General features: G+C 43.3%; 1 protein-coding gene across 3 annotated transcripts in view; it reads left to right on the top strand.

The window, feature by feature from the left end:
* The window catches only part of NCKAP5 (NCK associated protein 5), a 768,214-nt gene extending 765,808 nt beyond the window's left edge, over positions 1-2,406 (top strand). For 2 of the 3 annotated variants that reach the window (XM_078682016.1, XM_078682017.1), the window contains exon 18: positions 874-2,406. In XM_078682016.1, coding sequence (XP_078538142.1) covers positions 874-1,155 — 282 coding nt within the window. In that variant the 3' untranslated portion in view covers positions 1,156-2,406. The remainder of the gene's footprint in view (positions 1-873) is intronic. The other variant, XM_078682018.1, reaches the window with a different exon arrangement.
* Positions 2,407-25,173: the final 22,767 nt, after the last annotated feature.

Below are 25,173 nucleotides of genomic sequence, written 5' to 3'. Positions count from 1 at the left end.
TTGCTTTGTTCACGTTCATGTGGATAAAGACTTGTGGCTGTGGAGAGTTGGTTATGTCCTCGTGGTGGATGGGGTACTAGTAGCATTTTAGGACAATGGGATATTTTACTTGTGGTCAGGAGTCACCACCATGACCCAGCTGAGAGTCTGTGTAGGAGTTGCATTCTCCATGTAACGTATAGGGATGACTTCTGCTACTCACATTTTCTCTAGCTGCTAAGCACAAGCCCATTCTCACAGAACACTATTTGCCCTTGGATTTTTCAAGTTATTTTCACTGTAGTTTTGCGTATCGGCCATTTGTGACAATAAGTGCTGTTTGTATAGAAAGGTGGGAGGCAGTTTAAACAGTACTCTCCCCCATTTGTATTGTTGGCCCCTTCTTTGTACATAATGCCACATGCATTCAGAAGTTTGCTATAGCAAATTTGCTAGGATCATACCCAGTATAAATGACAAGAGCCCATTGACAGACACATTTCAAATTAGAATTGCTTTACTAATAATCAGTGCACACTTAAGCCTTTCCATTGATGCAGCACCATTGACATAGAACCCATATTACATAACCACGTCTTGTGAGATATTTTTAACGAAGATGAAAACTGAAATTCAGTGCTACTCTTCATTGTAAAATGGAAATATCAAAGTAACTAAAGAAGTTGGGCTTTCTGTGAAGTGGGACAAAGGTACAATTTAATGTTTTAGAGTAGCCTAATGACAGCAAATTCTCATGGGATCATGGTTATTTTATAAATGTGGTCTTTGATTAAATTTGAATAACTGTATCGTAATCATAAGCATAATGAACATTTTGTGGTCCTACGCAAAAATCTTCTTCCTCTAACAGAGTGCTATTTTTGTATTACACAGAAATTGATGCAAGCTAATGAAAGTAAGGAAGAATCTGCCAATACTTTATCACAGATTTCCCTGGAGTCTCTCAATAAATTCAACCGCAACAGCTTGATTTTATTAGAAAAAGAGAAGAATGGTCTCAACAAGGAGGAGGATCACAAAGAAGAAAATGGAAGGGATGAGGAGGTGTCTTTAAGTTGTTCCGATAGGGCTGGTGTGGACAATTTAGAATCCTTGAGCGACTCTCTCTATGACAGTTTTTCATCCTGTGCGAGCCAAGGGTCTAATGATGTATAACGGTACTCCGAGGGGTGCTGTGACTGGAGCACTTAAGGACCAGAGAAAATAAAAGAACATCAGTTTGGAAAAATGCCAGACTTTGAGTGTTTCACCATCCCCACCTGCAAGGCATCCTGTCGACTATGTTTTCTGGTCATAGCAATAATAAAAGGCAGTGTTCATTTGTGCTGCCTTGACGCTGTGGACTGCGCGTACACCAATATCAGAAAAATGTCTTAATTTTGCACTTTTATAAATATTGTAGAAAAGTTGTAAATGTTTTTAAAAATAAAATTATATTTGTAGCAAAAGAAAAAAATGACAGCAATAAATATGAACTGGTGCCATGCTCCCAACTGTTTAAAGGACTATGTTTTATATGTATTATTAAAAAAAATATTGGTTGGTTTTTATTTAAGACAATTACATTTTGCTAGTCTTAAAACTGTAAGTACACACACTGCTTTAAAAAAAACTGAGCCTTCCCAATTGTGTGTAATTACATTTTCTCAATCCTTCTTTACAGCAGAAACTCTGATGTGCTTTTGATTGAGTGCAATTTCTCATCCTTCTCTGTGGGTTAATTTTAGTTGTCAAGTTTGCAGAGCCTATTCTCTTGAAAGCTCTGTGGGATTCTAAAGTTAAACACTGTAGAGACAGCAGCGGAGTGGAAATGATTCACTGTTCTGTGTCTCAATGCAGCTTTACCTCTTAATGTGCTCAGTTTTTTCCTGGTGCTGTTCATTTTTTAAATCTGTCTCTCTCTTTCGCAAAAATTAGTGGACACTTTATTGTCTGTTCCTCCTGTATCTGGGAATCCTGGAAACACAATTAATATCTCTGATTTATACATTTTTCCAAACTTTTAAGAAGCTGGTGCTAACAAAGTCTAATTTAAATGTATCACTACCCCTTTTTCTACAAACTTGTTTATATGTAAGCAGAAAGTCTATTTCAAATGTTATATGTATTTTTGGGGATGTGAAGTATTTATATTAACTTTTGTACAGGGGCATGTAAACTATTATTTCTAAAGTATTTCCAGAAAATATTTCCAGAAAATATACTATTTCTTTATCAGCAATTGGTTAATTTAAAAATATGTTACAGTTCTATCAGTGTTAACTTGTTAATGCATTTGTGCAATTTGTCATCATGAAACTCAATGTTATTTTAAGTAATGATATCAGGCAAGTAACATTGCTTTGTGATCAATACTAAAACGTTTCCGTTAAAATCTGTTTCTAAATAAATGGTATCTCTTCAGTGCATGGCGTGGTTACCATAAGTTTCTTTAATCTAAATGAAAAATAATATTGTATATGAAATATTCAGTTTGTGGCAGAATCAAAAGATCAACAGTTATACGAATTAAGAATTGTTTTCCTATGAAGGTCTGCTGAGAAGAGACAAAATATGCATTTGCAATGCAATAGGTCTCACATTACTCAAAGTTTGCCCTATTGGTGTTGTATTATTATTTGCAACGCAAATAGGTCAAACTTTCATTAATGTGAGACCTATTGCATTGCAAATGCTTGTTTAATCTTGATCTTTCCTCCGGGATCCCATTACAGTCAGTGGCCTATAGAAAAGGCTGTAAATGGTCCCCCTCCAGATAACAACATGGATGGATGCTGCATGTGCACGTGACGAGATGGGGGGTGTACAAGCAAGGAGTCAAGCGACGGCCAGAGCTGGCCAAGAAAAAAAATCAATTGGTGATGTCTGTTGGGAGGGAATCAAGGACGAAAGATGGGACAGATGCACAATATTAACCAACCTGATAAAAGGAATAATAAAAAGCGGCCCAACTAACCAATCAAAAGAGGTGGGTGTGTCCAAAGTCCCCAATAGCCCAAATACCAAATACAGCATGTCTCAGAGAGCAGCGTATGCGCTTACCAGGCTCGACCTAAAAACGACGTGTATCAATCAGACATCCCAACATCAAAAATAAATGTTCCCTCATAATGCTGTAATTGAAAATGTAATGAGTAACATGCCATGGTGTGGGCTGAAGAACATGAGAAAATTGTGGATGTAATGTGCGGCCACTTGCAATGACTTGGTTACTTACAAGTAAATCTTCATTACTCCGAGTCATAGTCTTCCTCGTCACAGTCCTGACCTTGGAGCACTATGTAGTCTAGGCACAGCATTAACCCATTGTAAAAATTACCCACCAACATCTGAGATTCCACAGGAAGAACCTGTCACATGACCTGTAAAGGTGGGGCAAACCCAAACCACATTCTGTAATATTTAATAAATTATAAAGACCAAATATCACTTGAAAAACCCAAAATGAGACACACCAACTGGCCCACAGACACGTATGAGTCATGTTGTTTTCTCTTTTGTTCATCCTTCCACTCCCGAGGGAGGGAGGGATATAGGACTGTGACTAGGAAGACTATGACTCAGAATAATGAAGATTACTGGTAAGGGACCAAGTCATTACCTTCCTCCTCCGTCTTCCTCGTCACGGTCCTGACCTTGGAGCGTATACCAAAGCACAGGATGAAAACAAAAGTAAACATCACAAAAAGATGCCAAGAAAACTTTATTTCAGTCAAATACAAATCAGTTAACTGCAGTAAGACCATCTAAACCAAAATCCCCAGATAAAACCTCTCCCGTTGTTAATTTATAATGGAAGATAAAGGAATTGAAGGGAAGATCATGTAGCCGCTGTACAAACGCCACTCAATGAGGCAAAGTTAAAAGATGCCCATGAGGAAGCAACTCCTCTGGCTGAGCACTGGAAGATAAAGGAAACAGCAGACCAGACCCAGCAAGAAAGAGGTAGTAGTAGGGCAAAGACCCCTCCTTGCTGCCCCAAAAGGGACAAAAAGAAATTCCACCAGACGCATAGAGGCAGTTCTCTCTAGATCAAGAGCCCTTGTAAGGTCTAGAGAATAAAGCAGACTCTCCTTCTCTGTGGACGGGGATTGAAAAAAGGCAGGGAGCACAATATCCTGAGCCAAATGGAAAGGAGAATGGACTTTGGGAAGGAACACTGGATCAGGGCGAAGGACCACCTTATCAGGAAAAAAACTCAAACAGGGAGGGTGAGAAAGCAATGCCCCAATCTCTCCCAGATGCCGATCTAAGGTGATCGCCACTAGGTAACAAACTCTAAAGGTAAGAAATTCCAGTGACACTGTAGAAAGTGGCCCAAACAGGGACCATCGTAAGTAGCAGATCCCAAGGAGGAGCAGGGGAGAACACTACTAGTCTCTTGAGGTAGAAACTACAAAGAAGGCAAGAGGCTAATGATTTTAAGGGGAGGATAGCGGAACCTCTGATTGCCTTGATAGCAGCCCACTGGCTATGCAGAGTAGAAATAGAGAGCCCTAACAGCAACCCATCTCACAAGAACTCCAGAGTACAACCAACCTCACCAGAGTCTGCGAGAAACCCCCTCGAAGATTACCCGACAGAAGAATTCTTCTAGTGCCTCTCATAGACCCGAAGAGTGCTGTCATTTCTAGAACTCTGAATAGAAATGGCCACATCTAAGGAAAGTGACTAGCTGTTGTGTAGTTCTTACGAATCTATATAGGATTTGCGCGTTTAGACAACATAAACTAAGGGATTGCTGTCCAGACTGATTCCAGACACCCCCAAATAATATGTTAGTCTGTGGACCATCCAGCTCACAGTGCCCCTATGAGCCCCTCTTGCCAAGGAACGAATAGTTTCTGGCAACTATTGAACATGACAGCCCTGTCCCCTCAGTGACTGTGGAAACAGTACAGTGCTTTTCGCTCAGTCACTCGTGCTCACTTATTATCAGAGAGATATACAGATTAAACGATGGGGACGGTTTCAATAAGTATTTATATAAACAGATATATACAGTTATAAGCACCAACAGATTAAAGAAAAGGTAGAATTCTACCATACTGCTAAAACAGTGAATATATGCAGGCATATAGATACATTACAGTAATAAATGCATACTCCTACAATGCAAACCTAACTAGATGTACCTGAATGTACTTAGCATGTACGTAGGTTTAGAGCCAAGAATCCCCCTTGGAACTAGCCAACCCCATTACCTGATATGAGAGATCGAAGGACCCCACGTAGGTCTCCAGTTGGACACCCCACGAGGGATGTCAGACCACTATGTGCTGGAGTGTCTGCGAGCAGGGTCCTTAGCGTCTCCTGTCAGCGTGTCAGCATGGAAGTGTCTCCTCTAGATTACCCAGCGAAGAGGTGATGTTTATATGCCCAAAAGGTACCCATGGGGCTTTCCATAGAAGTGTGATTGTACTGTTGGCATGTCGATAGTGATGACCCTTATACAGAGTTATAATGCAGAAGATGGTAATCCTGCTGTGATACTTAAGGGGCAGATTTACAAAAACTGTTGTATCTCTGCATATAAGCAGAGATGCGTCAGCTAAATTGTTTGACGTAAAAAAAGCCTTGCACCACAATGGATGCATCACATTTACAATGGTGCGCACCGTGGCGCAAGGATAGACAGATATGTGATGCATCTTTGGGCGGGAAGACAGTGCATTGCTGGAGTCGTGTCGTAGGCACGACGCAACTCCAGCAATGGTCAGGAATGCCTATTCCCATCACGCTGCGTCACTCCTTATGCCTGCTTCAAGCAGGCGCAAGGTTTTGACGCAGTGCATCGTAAAAGTGACTCTAACCCCCAACAATAGATAACTGGTCGAACTGTAGAACAGATGGGCCACCCTGAGTAGAGAAGGGGACACTGTAAACCTCCAAGGAGGAGCAATAACCAGACTGTACAGAAGGGGGAACCTTAACTGCTGACGCCAAAATGGGACTAACAACAGTACCATCACCCTTTCTCTCCTGATCTTTGCTAAAACCTTGCTGAGAAGGTGAAAGGGGGGAAAGGCAAAAAGAAGACCCTGCTGCCTGGGGAAACTAAATTCATCTACACTCTCGGACTCCCAGCAAGAGAGAAGGGAGCAGCATTTCAGAAGAAGGGTACCCTTTGGAAAAAAAAGAAGGTCCAGCCAAGGAATCCCAAACCTCTCCATAATCTCCTGAAAAATGGGAGGTGTCAGGAACCACGGCCGGTCTGGGAATGGAAATCCAGTTCTTGCAACTCCACTCGACCTTCGGCCCTCCTTTGCACTGCTGCCACTTTTGTTACAGGGGGGCAATATTGCAGCACTGCTGCAAATCCGGCCCTCAGTAACACATATAGCCTCCACAAGCCAAAAAACGGCCCTTACCCTTCCGGCCCACTGGGAAAACGCCCGGTGCCCGTGATGGCCAGTCCGGCCATGTCAGGGACATGTACACCAAGGAAGGGAGCTGGCCCATTCTCCCCCGACAGATAAATCAGCCAGACTCAACAGATTGTCCACCACCGATGCCCCTATCTCATCCACCAGAAGTGCTAGAAAAGGAGAACGAGCCACCCCAAATGATTTAGATAGGCTCAGGCAACATGATTGTCCATCCTGAATTGAACAAACTTACCCTTGAGAAGAGTGGCAAAGTGCAGTAGAGCTTTGAATACTGCCACAAGTTCCTTCCAATTCCAAGACATACAGCTTTCTGCGGGTGACCAAACCTCTGGGAAATAAGCCTCTTGAGCGTGGCCTTCTAACAAGCGTGGCTTGCATCGGTTGTCAGGAAACATGGTAATGGTAGGTCCAAGGGCTCTCCTTTTGCTAGGTTCTCTGGCTGCAACCACCACTGAAGCAGCAGAGAATTTGTGGCAGACATAGGAACCAAAGCGCTGTAATCCTGGGACATTGGGTTCCAGTGTGCCAGCAGATGTAAACTAGATGGAAAAGATGCCTGCGAGCCCAATGAACCATAAACAGGGAAGTAGACATGCCCCCCTTAATTCTCAACCAGTCCCTTGCTGAAGCTGACAGCTGCCAGGGGAATCCCAAAACGAGACCTGAGACTTTGTTGTTGCAGTGGTGGAAGAAATGCCTTTCCCAAGTTCGTATTGAAAAGTGCTCCTATGAACAGTAGCACATGAGATGGGACTTGCTGAGATTCACAATGAACCAATGGTTCTCTAGGCAACTACACACCGACTCCACTGCATCCTGGGCCTTAAGGAAAGATGAAGAAGGGATTAGCTCATCATCTAGGTATGGAAACAAAAGCACCCCCTGTGCATGTAAAAGACCCAGCACACAAGTGGAAATTCTGCACCAATGCCAAGAAATTCAAAAACGTCTGTGAAAAAGGATGAATGGGGATATGGAAACAGGCACTCAAAAGGTTAAAACAAAAGCCAGAAAAGACCCAGAAAAAGTAAGATCTTCTACAAACTCACCATGTTGAATTTTTGGTTTAGAACATGGAAATTCACTGTCTTGAGATCCAAGACTGATTGGAAACACTGGCCGATCTTTGGGGTATATTATCAAGGGGTTTTATCTCCGCTTTTTTGGCTTTAAAAGCCAAGAAAGCGGAGATAAAATTATCTCCCTATTACCAAGCTGTCGCTAACACCAGTTAGCGACAGCTAATAGGAGATAGCGACCATCATGGGCTCCACTTTGCATGTCAGTGATATTTATCACTAATGACATGCAAAGTGGGCGTGCCAAGATGTTAGCGACTGGAAACAGTCGCTAACATCGCTATCTCCTATTACCAACTTTTGGAGATATTCGCGCTAAGCGCGAATATCTCCAAAAGCTAACACCTGCCCTGAGCAGTTCTTAGCCATGTTATCCAATGGGAGGTGGATAACATGGCTAAGAGCATTTGCTCGATAATGCATGAATATCGCAGACTTTTCAGCGATATTCATGCATTGCGGCCGTTTTTTATCGCATTTGCGATAAACCTTGCTAATAGCAAGGTTTATCTGCGATAAAAATCGCCGGTTTGCGGCGATAATTTTTGTCTCTAAACAAGTTAGAGACAAAAACTATCGCTAGTTGTTGGTAATATACCCCTTTGTTTCTGGGACTGGAATGAGGCCTCCCTTCTGGAGAAGGTCAAACATTCCTTACTGGAAACCCTGGCACTTCAGTGGATTAAATGAATGAATGAATGAAATGATTTTATAAAGAGCGCATTACCTGAGGGTGTCTTAGCCCTGAACAGATTCAGGCCGGAAAGAGGGAGTCGTAGGTTTGGGGGTGGGGGGAGAGAAAACCAGGTGACCTCACTAATTTACTGTGGAAACAGCCAAGTCTTCAGCTGCTTCCTAAAAACATGCATTGCTGGCTATGCACAGAGAGCCTGGGGGAGAGAGTTCCATAGTTTTCCCCCCTGATAGGCTAGCGTTCTGCCACCCCAGTTGGCTCGTTTGACTCCTGGGACCGTAACCATAAATGTAGAGCTAGAAGTAAGACTCCTGCTGGGCACCTACCAGGTGAACCGTTCTTGAAAATACGATGGGCCAATCTTGTAAAGCGCCTTGTGCATAAGGCACAGTGCCTTAAAAGACACCCTTTTTTCCACAGGCAGCCAGTGTAGATCATGCAATAAATGGGATACAGGTTTGAATTTAGGAATTTTGAGAAGTGTCTGTGCTACAGCATTCTGAAGAGACTGCATTTTTTTCAGCAGATATGTGGAAGCCCCTAGATAAAGGGAGTTGCAATAGTCTATTTTGGATGTGAGGGCCATCATCACCGTCTTTTGCAGGTCAAAGGGAATTTACGGGAGGATTATTTGAAGTACACGCAGCATGAAAAATCCTCCCGTCATTACTGCATTAATTTGAGCAGAAAAACAGTTTCGAGTCAAACAAAACTCCCTGTTTTTTTTGCCTTCTGCACGGCTTTGGAATGATGCCCAACTCTGTCAGCCACCAAGACGCATTCCAGAAGGAGGTCTCTCTCCCAAAGAGTAGTACCTTTGTTTTGTCTGATTTTAATCTAAGGCAGTTGGTCCGCATCCAACTCGCCACTGCCGTCATACAGCAGCAAACATTTTCAGCGTCTTTCTCAACCTGAGATGAGATTGATATCATTATCTGTTTATCATCAGCATATGCCAGTACCGTCAGACCAAAACTGAGGATCAACTGTACCAGGGGGATCACATACACATTAAAGAGAGTGGGACTAAGTGCCGAGCCCTGCGGCACCCCACAGGAGCGCGAGAAAGGATTTGATTTGCGTCTCCCATCTCCACCCACTGAGTTCTATCTGCCAGAAAGGACCTCAGTATCGCTAGTGCAGATTTCCTGAAACCCAAAGCAGACAGCTGTTTTAGGAGTAAAGCATGGTGGACCGTATCAAAGGCGGCAAAGAGATTCAGGAGGATTAGAGCCGCTCTGCCCCCTTTGTCCACCCTTATAATTACCTCCTCTGCTAAGGCCACCAGAGCTGATTCTGTGCAATGGTTATCTCTAACCCCATATTGGGCAGCATCTAGCAACTGATGCGTGTCCAGAAATGCTAGAATTTCTTTGTTCATAGCCTTTTCTTGCAGTTTAGCCGGGAAGGGAAGTCGAGAGATAGGCCTGTAGCTTTCCACATGCTTTGGGTCCATGGGGGTGGTTTCTTCACCAGAGGAAGAATAGAGGCTTCTTTCCAGCAACTTGAGTAGTGCCCAAAGCTGAGCACCTCATTCAATAGGACTCTCAGTGGTCCAACCACCGTGCTGGCCACTTTGTTAAAAATCATGGGGGGACAAGGGTCTGAAGGGGCACCAGATTTAATGGAGCCCATAAGGCTGATAATTCCCTTCCGTGAGAGAGGAGAGAACTCCGCAAATAGCGTAGGAGCTCCATCCCCTAAGGATGTCACTGAGGTAATAGCCTCAGTCTGATGAGGGGAAAGATCGGATCTACATGAGTTTAAGGAGAATGCTTGAAAGATAGTTTTGACCTTATGTTGAAAGAACTCCGCCAGTTTGTTGCAGAAAGGTACATCTGGTACGAAGACGTTGCTGTTGTTCCAATTGAACAGGTTGGCACAAAAAGATCTGGAGGCTGGGAAGAAAAGTCAATAGAATATCCTACTCCAACTAAACGAATCACCCAGGCATCAGTGACATCCCCTGACCAAATGGAGAAGAATTGTCTGATTCAGCCTCCCACACTTTGATAGTCATGCTTTTGGGGTGGAACTGACAGGGGTGGTGCCTGCTCGCTGTTGCCGGGACTTATCAGAGGAAGGAGGGCAGCCGAGACAGAAGTACTTACTGGGAGGTCTCATTCATATATGGCACCTAGCTAATATCATTGCTCTGCCGAAGTTTTTCATATGAAGCCTGAAAGTTATGTAAGAGGGTCTGATCTAAATAAGCAGCAAAAAGCACCTGCCCTCATAGAAAGGTTTGAGGTGGAATAAGCTTGCTTGGCCGCACTGTCCACATTTTTTATCTACCTGGCTGCTTAGTGACGCATCCTCAGATATGATAAAGCCACTGGAGGCCAGACCTGCCGTAAGAAAACACTGCCAAAGATAGGTAACTCAAATTGCCACTCTCAATCGCTTAGCCGAACTGAAGAGCATGAGTGCCTAAGCGCTTCTACTGCCGCTCTGAAGTGCTCGGCGCGGGAGCGGTGGTTAGAACACCGGCACAGGCCCTAAAAATACAAGCACCGCTCCTGACTGCTACATCGCACATGCGACGCCACAAGATACACCGCCGCTCCCAATTGCGCAGCATAGGAGGGACGGTGCAAACACCAAGCAAATCCCAAAAATGCCTTGTAACCTGAAACGGTCCATCCTAATCGTTCAATGGACGAGCGGCGGCACAGTTAAAATACACAAACATGCGCAGATGCTATAGCAGTCCGCGCAACACATTAACATATAAAAAAAGAAAAACACTTACTTCAATGGGTGCCATCTGCCTGAACACAGAAGTAAAAACATGATGTTTTTTCAGGGTTTGCCCCATCCTTATAGGTCACGTGACAGGCATTTGCTATCAGATCTTCATTGTAGGTATGTTTTTTTTACTATGGGTGAATGCTGTGCCTGGAAGGCACAGTGCTCCATGGTCAGGACTGTGATAGGAAGACGGAGGAGGAAGGTAATGGAGTGACCTTCATCCTTGCAGTCACATTCCTATGACATGCTATTAATATTGAATAGAAGAAACTTCGTGCAAACATGCACTGTAGACTACACTTGAAATGCAATGACATGCTAACACCAGACAGAGGCAGATTTACAAAGTTGTTACGCAATGCAACACTGCAATCAAAGTTGCTGCACTGAATTGCATTACAGAGGATGAGCAGGACAGCAACGTATCTACAAAGATATAGCGCTCCTTCTCTCTTCCCTAGTGATGGGACAAAATCAGGCTACCTAGCACCAAGCTCACAACTTTGTACCATAATGCAAATGTGTCTGCGTAATGTCTAGCATAGGCTTTGTACTGGAAGGACAAGCTTCCAGTATAAAAAAACATGCTTAGGCAAATTTTAAAACATTTCCTATTGTGGATATGTGCTTACAGTGCAGCACACATACAAAGTCAGAAACGATTGGAGAAATTTTTTTTCTCCGTTTTAAAGTCAGTTTCTGAAATGTGTTAGTTTTTTGGCACAGAGCCTTGTCTACAAATGTTAGTAGAGAAGGTTTTATGTAAAAAAACCTTTGATTGTTGCATGGGAATTTTAATGTAACACGCACAATGCATGCCCCTGGTTGAAAAGCAATGCAAAGCCTCTCTATTGCTGGAAAGTAAATCCCAAATAAACATTTTGCGCTGATAATGCAAACCAGGCTCAAAATGAAAGTAAATCTGCCCTGTAGTAGTAATGTATTTTAAACATGTTTATCAATCTACTCAGAATAGTTTGACTTGTATATCAAAATGTATTTTAAAACTAAATGCCACAAAGACTCTATTTATTTAAATTCCCCTTTACCATGCTAGGATGGCATTTTACACTGGGTAGCGAAAAGAAACTGATGGTAAGTATTAAGAAAAACCAAAGGTGCTGATGGACGGAGCGTTGACAACACAAACACTCACCCCCAGTCAACTGATCTGGGTTTAATCCATCACCGTTCTTTAGCTCACTCCGCCACCCCAGTTCAGACATGGCCATATGCAAATCAGTCTGACCCTGTGCCTCATGAGAACAGTCCAGCCCGAACTGCCAAGCCATGTGTTCCCTGGACCGGGCTGGACTGTTCCCATGAGACACAGGGTCAGACTGATTTGCATATGGCTATGTCTGAACTGGGGTGGCGGAGTGAGCTAAAGAACGGTGATGGATTAAACCCAGATCAGTTGACTGGGGGTGAGTGTTTGTATTGTCAACGCTCCGTCCATCATCACCTTTGGTTTTTTTTTGTTCGCCCTAAGTTGGCAGGGTATGCTCACACGTGAGTCCCTTGCTCACTTTGCCACTGGAGTCAAGCAAGCCCAGCTGAAGACGGCTGTAATGCCAGAAACCGGTCCTGGGAAGCTTGATTCCGGTCCAGGGAAGACATGGCTTGGCAGTTCAGGCTGGACTGTTCCCATGAGGCACAGGGTCAGACTGATTTGCATATGGCCATGTCTGAACTGAGGTGGCGGAGTGAGCTAAAGAACGGTGATGGATTAAACCCAGATCAGTTGACTGGGGGTGAGTTTTTGTATTGTCAACGCTCAGTCCATCAGCACCTTTGGTTTTTCTTTGTTCGCTCTAAGTTGGCAGGGTATGCTCAGACGTGAGTCCCTTGCTCACTTTGCCACTGGAGTCAAGCAAGCCCAGCTGAAGACGGCTGTAATGCCAGAAACCGGTCCTGGGAAGCTTGATTCCGGTCCAGGGAAGACACGGCTTGGCAGTTCGGGCTGGACTGTTCCCATGAGGCACAGGGTCAGACTGATTTGCATATGGCCATGTCTGAACTGGGGTGGCAGAGTGAGCTAAAGAACGGTGATGGATTAAACCCAGATCAGTTGACTGGGGGTGAGTGTTTGTATTGTCAACGCTCCGTCCATCATCACCTTTTGTTTTTCTTTGGTCGCCCTAAGTTGGCAGGGTGTGCTCAGACGTGAGTCCCTTGCTCACTTTGCCACTGGAGTCAAGCAAGCCCGGCTGTAATGCCAGAAACCAGTCCTGGGAAGCTTGTTTCCGGTCCAGGGAAGGCATGGCGTGGCAGTTCGGGCAGGACTGTTCCCATGAGGCACAGGGTCAGACTGATTTGCATATGGCCATGTCTGAACTGGGGTGGCAGAGTGGGCTAAAGAATGGTGATGGATTAAACCCAGATCAGTTGACTGGGGATGAGTGCTTGTATTGTCAACGCTCCGTCCATCATTTCATTTGGTTTTACTGATGGAAAGTATTCACAGAAAGAAAATGTCTAAGCCAGTGATAGATTTATGTCAATCACTTTGAACTTTCTGTGACAAAAGGTCTGCTGTCACTCCCCCAGGAGTACAAACAGGACTGCTTCCATATGCAAGACGTCAAGGTCCTAACAAATGACTGAAGTCCATGGGTGCCACACTTGGCAAGAACGATAAAGGTCCTGCAAGTGGCTGCCGACCCATCCCCCAGAAATAAACAAATCTGTTGGATGGTCTAACTTCTGACGATTTGGAAGAGTCTGTGCTAGTTTGGGGACTGACGGATTTTGAGGGTGTGATCAATATATGTTAAACATGCTCCACACAAGTTGATACAGTGCTGTGAGGCTGTCACCATGGAATACCACAATGGGTAAAAGAGTGTCCACCACTGTGTTGTAACATAAGCAACCGCAGTCCCCGCAGTGTGAGGGGGCGACCTCCAGGGGCCCCCTCAGCAAAAGTGGTAGGTGTTGGGCCAGGAAAGGGTGTCCCCCTCCATGTACTTTGCAGGGGGCCCTCTCGAGTTTCACTGGTCCACAAGTTGAAACCCCTAAATTCACCCCTGTATTTCATAGAGCCCATACGGCAAGGTCAGTGATAGCTTTTCACTGCTTCTAGTAGTGTCAGACCACTCTTTGCATTACAAACCCTTATGTGTCATACTACAAACAGTGTGGACAATTGTAATTGTAAGCAGAATTTATACAGCACACTGTTACCCAAACAGACAACCTGGCACTAAAAGAGGGAGGCAGTAAAGGGCCACTGGGATCAGAACAGCTAAAAGTTAGATTGTAGGAAAGAGCCAAGTTTGTATTTGTTTGCGAAATAGTAAGAGATCATTCATCTCTCGCAGCTCTGGGGGCAGCTTATTCCAGAGTCTAGCAGCCACAACACTGAAGGCCTGACCCCCCAGCTTGGCTCTTCTGATCCGGGAAATTTTCACCAAGAAGGCTGAAAAGGATCGAAGGCAGCGGGAAGGAACATACCAACTAAATTTACTCTATAATGGTATAGGGCCCAATCCATGAAGCGCCTTAAACATAACGCAGAGCGATTTAAAGTGAATTCTCTGCACCATAGGGAGCCAGTGCAGCTCCACGAGGGCCTGGGAAGAAGAGGAGTGTCGAGGACGCGACAACGCCAACTTAGTTGCCCTGTTCTGAATTCTCTGTAGTCTGCCAGTCAAGAACTTAGCGGATTCCAACAAAAGGGAGTTCCAGTAGTCTAATCCTCTCAGAATCACGCTCCTGACTACCAGAGGGCGTGTTTGAGCTGGGAACAAAGGAAGAATCTTCCTCATAGCCCTGATAAGGGAAAAACAATTCCCCAGGGTTTTGTTAACGTGTGTCTCCAGGGTCAACTTTTCATTAAATAGGACCCCCACATTGCGTACTGACTTGGTAACAGTGCGGGGTCCGCATGAATAGGCCAGAAGTCAGCCAAAAGCTGCAGTGACACTCTCCCATTCTTAATACATAGGATTTCAGTTTTGTCTGCATTGAATTGCAGAAAATTATCTCTTAACCACTGAGCCACGTTCCGCATACAGTTGTGAAGGTTCTCCAAAGAGGTTGACTGTTCGGCCTTCCAGTGAAAGAATCAGCTGAGTATCATCAGCATAGTTAACTACCCCTAAGCCGAAAGATCTAATAATATCCATCAAAGGACGCATGTAGACATTAAAGAGAATAGGGCTTATTGCAGATCCCTGCAGCACACCATGATGGACATTAGTGAACTCTGACTGAAAAGGATGGAGAGCCACAGCCTGACGTCTTTCAGATAGTTAGGCATGAAACCATTTTAGTGCCTGACCAACTACCCCAACGTCTTCCAGCCGTTTCAAGAGGACCGAATGGTTGACTGTGTCAAAAGCGGCAGACAGATCTAATAGGATCAAGATGGCATGTTGACCCTTGTCTGCACGCAGGCGAAGATCGTCCAACACGGTCAACAGTGCAGTCTCTGTGCCATGTTCTGGACGAAAACCATACTGGACCATTACCCTCCTGAAACTGGGAGAGTGCCCTACTCACAATGCGCTCTATAATCTTCACTGGGTATGGAAGAAGTGAGTGTAGCCTTGGATTACAAATATCAGAACGGCTCATCGCTAACCCCCACGTTTGTATATCTTGCACTCAGGCTTAACCGAGAGTCTACTCTGAAGACGCCTGTCCAAATAATCTCATACTACAAGTACTGGCAGCCCCTGAGAAACCGAGAATTATACCGGTAAGAGATTTCGGCCGCATCAGATGCTTTAGGAGCATTTAAACATCGTAAAGACCCATTTTGATACCAGTTATGCCTGTGTTTCAGGTTCCAGGCCGCGTCCCACAGTTCCACCACTGAAATTGACTACAATCTTTACCTACCGTCTATCAATTGGTCTTTTAGGTGAGACTTTCATGTGTGATTGTCCCTGCCAATTATAAATTAAAAAACCTTCTTTATATATACATATTAAACCCCTCCCTTTTTTTGCCTTTCTTTATTATTTTTATCACATTATTTTAGGAGATTATCACTCCATTCACTGCAATCTGTCTGCTTTTGGCTGAAGGACTTATTACGGTAAGCTGAGGGAACCGATTGGTGTTGTTAGCGCTCTGATAGATCCTTGACTTTTCAAAACTAGATCTATGTCTTCTCTTTTCCCCACAGAGTTTACTGGCCCTGATGAGAATCCTGTTAACAGCGAGGATTCGAAACGCGTAGGCCTCTTTTGGTCTGCTGTTTAGGTCTTGGTGACAAATGGAATTAGTGCAGCTTGATTTTTGTACACTTAAATTGTATTGACTAAAAGAAAAGTTTAGTAGTAAACGCATTGTTTTGTAGTGTACTTCAATATACTATGAGAATAGTGATTTAGAAACACAGCAGACCTGTTACTCACTCCACTGGTTTACACATTTTCCCCCAGTCGACGTCGGGTACGCTGTTTGATTGTCTGAATGAAAGTGGTATGACTGTCAGATGTTTGAATTTTATGAATGATGTTTGCATGAGGTTTTTTATCTCACCCCAGTGTCCTTCCTTTGATTTTTTCCTTGTTTATATTGTGTTGTCCCTTTGAACTCCATAACTAATCCAAAAGTATGGTCAAATGAAATCTTTTCAAAATAAACAGCTATTAAGTAGCGCACATATGTATTGAACTGGTGTTTTTACACGTGGAATGTATTTTGTTTCAACTAATTATCAGTATTGGCAACTTTTTTCTGTTGTTACATAGTATTTGGCTCAGCCTTACTGATTAGAGCCGGCCCGAGTTGTTATCAGGAGGAACCACAGCACTGAAAGCACACTCCTCTCAGCAACAGACATCATCCGCCCCCTCCTTGACAGAGGAGGGACCCTGGCCCTCATCCTTCTTGACCTCTCCGCGGCCTTCGACACTGTCTCTCACCGCACCCTAGCCCGCAGACTCCACAACGCAGGAATCCGGAACAAGGCCCTCGACAGGATCCTGTCTTTCCTCCTCAGCAGAAGGCAATGAGTCAGACGCCCTCCATTCCTCTCAGAACTGACTCCAACCACCTGCGGAGTCCCACAAGGATCCTCCATCAGCCCGACCATGTTCAACATCTACATTGCCTGCATCCATCATCAGAGCACATGGACTCAACATCACATCGTACATAGATGACACCCAACTCATCCTCTCCCTATCCAACAAACTCAGCACCACCAAACGCAAGTTTCAAGACACAATGGAAGCGGTCGCCAGATGGATGAAGAACAGCTGCCTTCAACTCAACACGGACAAAACTGAGATACTAGTCATGGGCCCTCACCCCAACGCCTGGAATGACATCTGGTGGCCCCCACCCTTGGAGACCCCCGCCGCCTTCACGAACCATGCACGCAACCTCGGAATCATCCTGGACTCTGAATTCAAAATGGATTAACAGGTCATCACTGTCACCTCTTCCTGCTACCACACCCTCCACCTACTCCACAAGACCTACAAGTGGACCCCCCCAAACACAGGAAAAATGTCACACACACCCTCATCAGTAGCAGACTGGACTACGGTGAAGCAGTCTACACCCGGAACAACAAGAACCTTACCTGCAAACTCCAGAACATCCAGAACGCGGCCACCAGACTAGTCCTCAACCTACTACACCACTGTCACATCCGCCAACACCTACGGACCCTACACTGGCTCCCCATCAAGAAGAGAATCACCTTCAAGCTCATCACCCCTGCACACAAGGCCCTCCACAAGACCGAACCCGCCAACCTGAACCACCGTCTTGTGTTCCACGCTCCCCGGCACTCTCTTCGCTCGGCCCAGCTCTCTCTAGCAATGGTACCTCGGATCAAGAAAAGCAAAACAGGAGGGCGCTTCTTCTCCCTCCCCGTGGCCAAGGCATGGAACTCCCTCCCTCTCCACCTCAGACAGACTGCACCGCTCCCTACGTTCCTAAAGGACCTCAAGACCTGGCTCTTCGATGGAATTCAGTGAACCCCTGGATTCTGCAGTACCCCCACCTGCCCCCCTCTCCCCCAGCGTCTTGAGACCCGTTCCGGGTGAGTAGCTTGCGCTATAGAAACCCTGATTGATTGATCGATTTGTCACACCATTTGCACAACTTATGATAGGTTCATTCTGTCATTAGAAGGTGTTCTCATCAAAAGTCTAGAAGGAACATGCCTATACTCCAAATATACTACTTTGTAAGTGTTAACTATCTGTGCTTTGTAAGTTCTTTGGCCTTCTCCCTAGGGCATTTCCACAGTTTCAAATGTTTTCCAATGAAACGTATGTGTATTATTCTTGCGTCTAGCATACTTTATGAAGAAATAGCAAAAAACTGTGTACAAATTGCAGTTCTACAATATTAAGTGAATCAAGCACCATTTGCTCACAATTACATTACAACTTATTTTAGGCCTGTTTTCGACCAGAAAAAAAAGACCTATAAGCATAAGTATAATTGATGGGGGATGGGAGAGAATAAGCAAAAAGTATGGCAAGCAAATCATGCAGTTCAATTAGTAATTTCGCCAACAGTATTCCACACTTTGCCACACATTGTTCCGCATAGGAAAACAGAAATCCTCAAAACATAGAATTGTTTTTACACTTTTACTGTATGTTGTACAGCTAATCAACACAAACGTGATGCAGCGGAAACGTGGGGCAAACATATTCACCACACATAACCAATTTAATAACCACTAGACTTTTCTCCTTATGAAACAAAAATTTGGCCCATACCTATAACTTGTCCTCCAACGAACCTTTCGAGAGTTGTCAGGGACTGACAACTGTTAAAACGGATAATACCCCCCCTTATTAGGACCTACAACAAAGGGAATATTCTACAAACCAACAAAACATCACAATGTACGATTCATATTAATCATAATCATCAATAATGACAGTCTCAGTTTTTCTATTCACTTAGCTTTGTCTAATTCTTTAAAAGCATATGAAATGATCAAACAAAGACAGCATCAAATCATAGATCATCCCACATGAGAAAATAAGCAACTCACAATACATCTCACTTAAACAAGCATGAGTGAGTGGATAGGAAGAGAGACAAAAGAGCATTGGAATAAGAGCAATGCAATTACAGGAAATCATACGAACCTAAGAAAACTATAGCACAGCGTGCAAATAGTCTGATGAGCTAACCCTCTGGCTGGAAGGGAAAAATAGGGCAACCTCAAAGAAGAGCTTAAGGGAAACAGTTCTCTCTCCTCACGCATATCAGCTCAAACAAAGATGCTCACCCTCGCCACGCCAGCCTAAACTAAACTGTAGATTATAAACACTAATAGCTATACCCTAAATGTTAAAGTCCATCCCTAACTTAGTAAAGAAGTCAAGGCAATTCACAGTTCTCATTGGTTCAGGAGCATAGGGTGTTCAGTCACACCACTCCCGTCGCACCTCACTTTCAAGAGTTCTTTGTTTAGAGCCATGCGGTCATCATCGCAAATCACAATATTCTCCTTCCTAGGCTCACCCACATCTTCAAAACAATTGCAACATTTTACTAGAGCAGTTATCCTCAAAACTAAACATTTCCTCAAACAGTAGAAAGTTCCCTTGATATTCCAACCAGGTAGCCCTGGTGAAGAAAAGAACACAACAATCATAATGAAGGACAAATACATTTCTTTGCAACCAGCGTTTAAAAAGCAAAATTAATCCTAACAGTGGTTTGAGGCATTCTCTGTAAAGTGTGCAGTTTCTCTAGGAGAAATAAACAAATTCCGTTATTTGTTCACATAAAAAGCTCTATGTCATTATTCATTTTAGTCTTCTATTATTCTAATGTACCACAAACATTTTCAACGATTATTCTGTGTAATTAATATCACTCGTATAAAACTCTTTAGTCAACGTGTTTTCATTCATGTTGCACATGAAAACTCAAACCTCTTAACATTGTGTCTCTGCAGTCTTTCATGCAGAAATCATTTGCCGGCTACAAGAAACACTTGTCACTTTCCTGCATGTTTCTCTCCCAAATACTCCATGTTAATATTTTCTCTGTTAATTTCACAACTCTCGTAAATAATTTTCACACAGTAGGAGGTTTAATCCAAACAGGTTTTATTTGCAAACATCATGCTCGATCAGACTTTCAAGTTGAATAATCTCAAATTGATTAAGTCATAAACGTGAATCTAAAAAGTTTATTTAAGTGAGAGGATCCAATAATGGCAAAGCTGCCCCACGCTGGAGCAATGTCTGAGAGATGTCATTTACCCAGCTGTAGTCTAACAATCTCCACCGGTTGGGACTAATGGAAGCCATTAAAGCTGTGTTGCCTGGGCAGCTGAAAGGGAGGGATGACGTCTGCTGGGCCTCCTTCTAATATTGCTCAGATACTGTTTCTCAGCATGGGAAAGGAATACTGTTCCCAAACACTTCAGAGATTGTGCCAAATTAAAATATTACTTTTGTAAGAATGTTATGAAAGTGATAGCATAGCACAAAAGCCAATAAAGGGTTGGCACAACGCATACTTTCCAAAGGTAGGCCAGGATTTTAAGTGATGGTGCACAGCAAAAAAATCTAGCATTTTGCAAATATCAAACATGGTAGAATTTTCGCCAACGTTATGTAGTGAGCAATGCTCACCTTGCTTTACTTTCACGAGTCCAGTGGTTTATTTATACTCAATGTTTCTGGCCCATGATCTTCCGTGCGTAGCTTGCACGAATTGTTTGGAAAATGTTTATTAAGATGTGACAAATAATCTGTACAACCCACGGTCACATGCCTCAAGTTGTGTAAAGCATGCTGTCTGTATGCCAGGCCTCTGAGGTATGACGTCACGGAGATTGCCATATTGATTGGTAAATGGCATTTGCAAGCACTGCAGATCGTTTCTAATAATACTCAGGGGCATATTTACAATGAAGTGGCGTAGTGAGGCTTTAGCCGTCATGGCTTAACGCCTCACTCCGCCACTTCAGAAATGCAAGGCTGCACCATATTTACAAAGATTTGGTGCAGCCTTCCGTTTCCCTCTGCACTGGCACTACACTTAGCAGTGTAGCCCCAACGCAGGCACTCTTGCACCATAGTGCAAGGGTGTCGGCGTGTATGGGAGGATTGTTTATGTACAGGAAGGTGTCCCTTCCTGCACATAAACAATCCTGAAATGCCTTTGTATCGCTTCTATGTGTGCTGCTTAATGCAGCACACATGGAAGTTACAAAATGTCATTTTTTGTAAGGATTGTTTATATGCAGAAAGGGACACCTTCCTACACATAAATAATCCAAGGTGTTTTGCTTTTTTACATGTGTGCTGCACAAGGCAGCACACATGGAAACTCAAGACCAGCTTTTTCCTGGTCTTACTTTTAGCGCTGCCACCTATTTATGCTGCCCTTGTAAATAGGTGGCAGTGTCAAAATCAATGGGTGTTGCAGTGGAACGCCCACGGCAACACCCACTGCCCACAGTAGAATGAAAGGGGGCCTTATTTACAAGGCAGCGTTAAGCCACGTTATGTAGCTTAACGCTGCCTTGTAAATAAAACGAGGCCCCTATCACCACCACATCGTCACTAAAAGTGACATTGTGGTGGCAATAAGACCTTGTAAATATCCCCCTCAGTTTGGCACTTTGATGGTCTTCTTTGTTATTCAAAGAAACCTTTTCTTCAGGGTTTTTCTTCAGTCCTTTCCTAAAGCTTTTCCATGAAAACCAGAAAAAATGCCGATGGAAGGTCCGAAGATGCTTCTTAAAGTTGTAAACCGGGTCCTTGATTCTTGTGCTAGATTTGGTGTTTATATCCAGCATCCCCCATACTTGTTTAGGCAGAAAGTCCTGTCAGAAATCCCTCATTTGTTGGATTTTAATTATTATGCTAGACAATTTGGAATTTAACTTGTTCCTACAGCCGCTCACAACAGCAAACAATGTATACGAATTGCAGCTACATTCCACAACACTGTATTTAGCGGCACACCATCATACTGTGGGGCATATTTACTAGAAAATGACACAGCGCGGCACTGCAAGCCATCTTGTTGTGCCCAGCTGCGTCATTAGGAAAGTGCAGGGATGCGTTATACTTACAGCAATACACAGATCCCTGTGCTTTCCTCTGTACTGGTGCACGATTTGCTTCCTAACACCAATGCATGCACCCTTGCACAATGGTGCAAGGGTGGTTGTTTTTGTGCAGGAAGGGACACCTTCCTGCACAAAAACAATCATTGATGGTGTTTTCCTCCTTCTAGGTGTGCTGCATCCTTAAAAAAAACAGGAAAAATAAAGGTTTTTCTCCTTGTTGCACCATTTAACGCCTCAGCTGGGAAGGCGTTAGAATATGACTTATTCCCATGTTTACAAAACCTTGTAAATCTGGGAATGCATCAGAATCCATGGGTATTGCATGGGAACACCCACAGCAACACCCATGGAACGCCCCTTTCATGCAGAGTAATGCATGAAAGGGTGCCATATTTTCAAGGCCATGAAAAGCCATGCAGGGTGGCTTTGCTTGGCCTTGTAAATAAGGCTCAGCATTGTGCTCCACCGAAGTGTCACAAAAGTGACAGCCCGGTAGCGAAGGGTCCCTGTAAATATGCCCCAGTATTTCACAGCTATTTGCCCCAAACAGCTTATGCACAGAAACTTAACTGTTTACCACTGTACTCTCACTGAAGTTCTAGCACTCCTACACTACTGGGCTAAATATGGTGGCAGCTTTTTTGCCAAAGGGAAGGGGTCCCTTTTGGACTTTCGATCCCTTCTCGTTTTTGAATTCTCTTGACCACTAACAACTCTCAGAGAACTTTTAAAATAAAGAACACTTTTTTGAAAAAATAAAAGCAGATCGGTTTCTGGTAAGACTTCTTTAAAAAAAAAATCTTTGTTTATATGCAATCACAGACATGGGGTGTACTGACTCTTGCTATCCCTATGATTGTATCCAACTGGAATGAGTCGCAATTTGTGACCTTCCTAATGAATATTAATTAGGTGTGTCAGATTGTGATACACACCAATACAGAATTTTACGAGCTGACCTAACAAATACATAGTTCAGTTCACAAAATTCAATACGGGTCGTAAGAATAATTTAGAAAATAACAATAATCATTAGATATTTGTTGGTAGCCTTCCTTGCTCTCCTCCATAAATCATGAATATCAATCTTCTCCCATTGGACGCAAAAAGCAGAAGCAGTAGCTGACTTAGGCAAAATCGGTATCTGAATTAGTAGCTCAATGACTTATCTCTGTTTTCAATAATCCGTGTGCCTTTTTTAGACAGTTCAGGACAGATCTACTTATGCATGAGCAGTGCAAGGGTGCATGAAAATCTTCAGTGTTTCATCTGGGTAAATTGGAAAAAATTGTGCTACATCATATTTACAGTGCACTGCACACTGATGATGTCATCAGTGACTCAAATGCAAATAAAACAGCACTTATGCAACACTCACCCCATTTTAATTTTGCACCAAGGTGTGCAAGTCCTTATCTAACACTTTCTTCCTTGACTTTTCAAGTACAATCATTACTAATACAACCACCAAAAGGCATAATATAGGTATTTTTCACAAAACATATGCTTATTGCGTGTGGAAAAAATTATGCTCTGTAACCTCCCTGAACCATGCCTATTGTCTGCACCTAATTTAATATGTTGTTTAGTTTTCGCGTAGTTTTAGCTCTGATTTCAGTATGTATGAGTTATTAAGAAGTTCAAAAAATGTTCACATGTTGCAATGCCCTCTTTGCTTACATTATCAAGAGTTTCACTGTGTACCTGCGGGAACGTTCAGGTGAAAATGTATCAACACTACCATTTGTTCCACTTTGTTTCACACAGTCTCCCTGGATACATGTTAGAATCATCCTCACTGAACATGCTAATCATCATTTCAAATTTCTTTAATAGCTTCATTGTCTTACACCATAATAATTCTGGGGGATGCAACATTGGTGTAGCAAGGTTGCCATTGGCCCTAGTGCATGCATTTAAGATTTACCTTCCAGCATCCAGCAGGTACTAGAAAAAACCCACAATTTTGATCTAGTGGGCCCCTTATAGCACTCAGGCCCAGTCTCTGTGTGGCACGACTTTGTTTACAATTTGTGAATAAGAAAAAAAACACATCTTCTGGTTCATGCCTATTGTTAATTTCTAGGATCCTCTAACACCCCATATTAAAAAAAGATATACATATTGGTGTTCATGAATGTCTTTTCCTAGTGCTTAATTTATAAAAAAAAATAAGTGCAAGGGTCCTTGCCAGGAGGTCACTTCCGCTTTCACATCCATTGTCACTGTCAGCTCTGCCGTCACACTCGTGCAAGTGCCCTATGGCTACAAGAATGACTTAGGTGGACAGAATTAGTCATCCTTAATGTATATTGAATTAATAAACAACTGCTACTATGCTCGTCCTAAATTAGATAAACAGCGCCACCATGTGGTAGACTGTCATAAGTGTCTGTGTCAACATTTAAATGCTGGTGCCAAGTACCGGAAACCGCTGGCTCAAATTGAGCATTGGCTCTTCCACATCTGAATTGTATATCAGTATTTACAAGTATTTTGCATCAAAGTCAGGCTAGTAGTTGTGCAGGAGATGGTTAGCAACATTTGCCTTTCACCTCTATAGGTTAATATGCATATGTCCTAAAATGCCAGAAATTATTGTAACTGTTACAAGTGTAGAGGGACTAAGAAACTGTCATTTGCTTTATCACGTCCCCTTGATGTTATGGCATAGTTGTAACAAAATTACGAAGTCCTCCTACGTGAATGCCAGGGTAGAGAGATGTTTTGAAGACGAGTCTTGAAGAAGAGTTTCTACTATTGTTCATATCAAAGAACTTAAAAGAAGAGCTCAGTGCTTCTTATTTGAAATGCATTGATTTAAATTGGGAGTAGTGTCTTGTGTGCTATAGAGTGTGGGGTCCCTAACAAACTCCATAGTCCAGTGAAATAAGTGATTGAGTGTGGTTAATAAAATTCATAACACAGTACATTTCAGTTAACAGTTACAGTCTAGAGAATAAAACCATGTAATAGTGAGCTCCATGTATGGCATGATTCATTTGCATGCTACTAGTTTGGATAGGACGCTACAACTGGTGACGAGATAGGGTATATGTAAGCCCCGCAACTCTAAGACTTGAGAGTGCTCTACCAGAGAGATTGTAGAGGTCCAGCAAACTGCTCATGCGTGCCACATGCATCTCAATCAAAGAGAAGAATCGAAGGTTGGCGTATGTGGAGTCAAAGTGCAAATGCAGCCAGTAAAAGACATTTGAAGACATTGAA

This window comes from Lissotriton helveticus, chromosome 3_1 (genome assembly GCF_964261635.1).
Source record: "Lissotriton helveticus chromosome 3_1, aLisHel1.1, whole genome shotgun sequence".
In the NCBI taxonomy this organism is placed as follows: Eukaryota; Metazoa; Chordata; class Amphibia; order Caudata; family Salamandridae; genus Lissotriton; species Lissotriton helveticus.
Note: the sequence above shows the minus strand (reverse complement) of the source record. Positions and strands in the feature narration are given on the sequence as shown.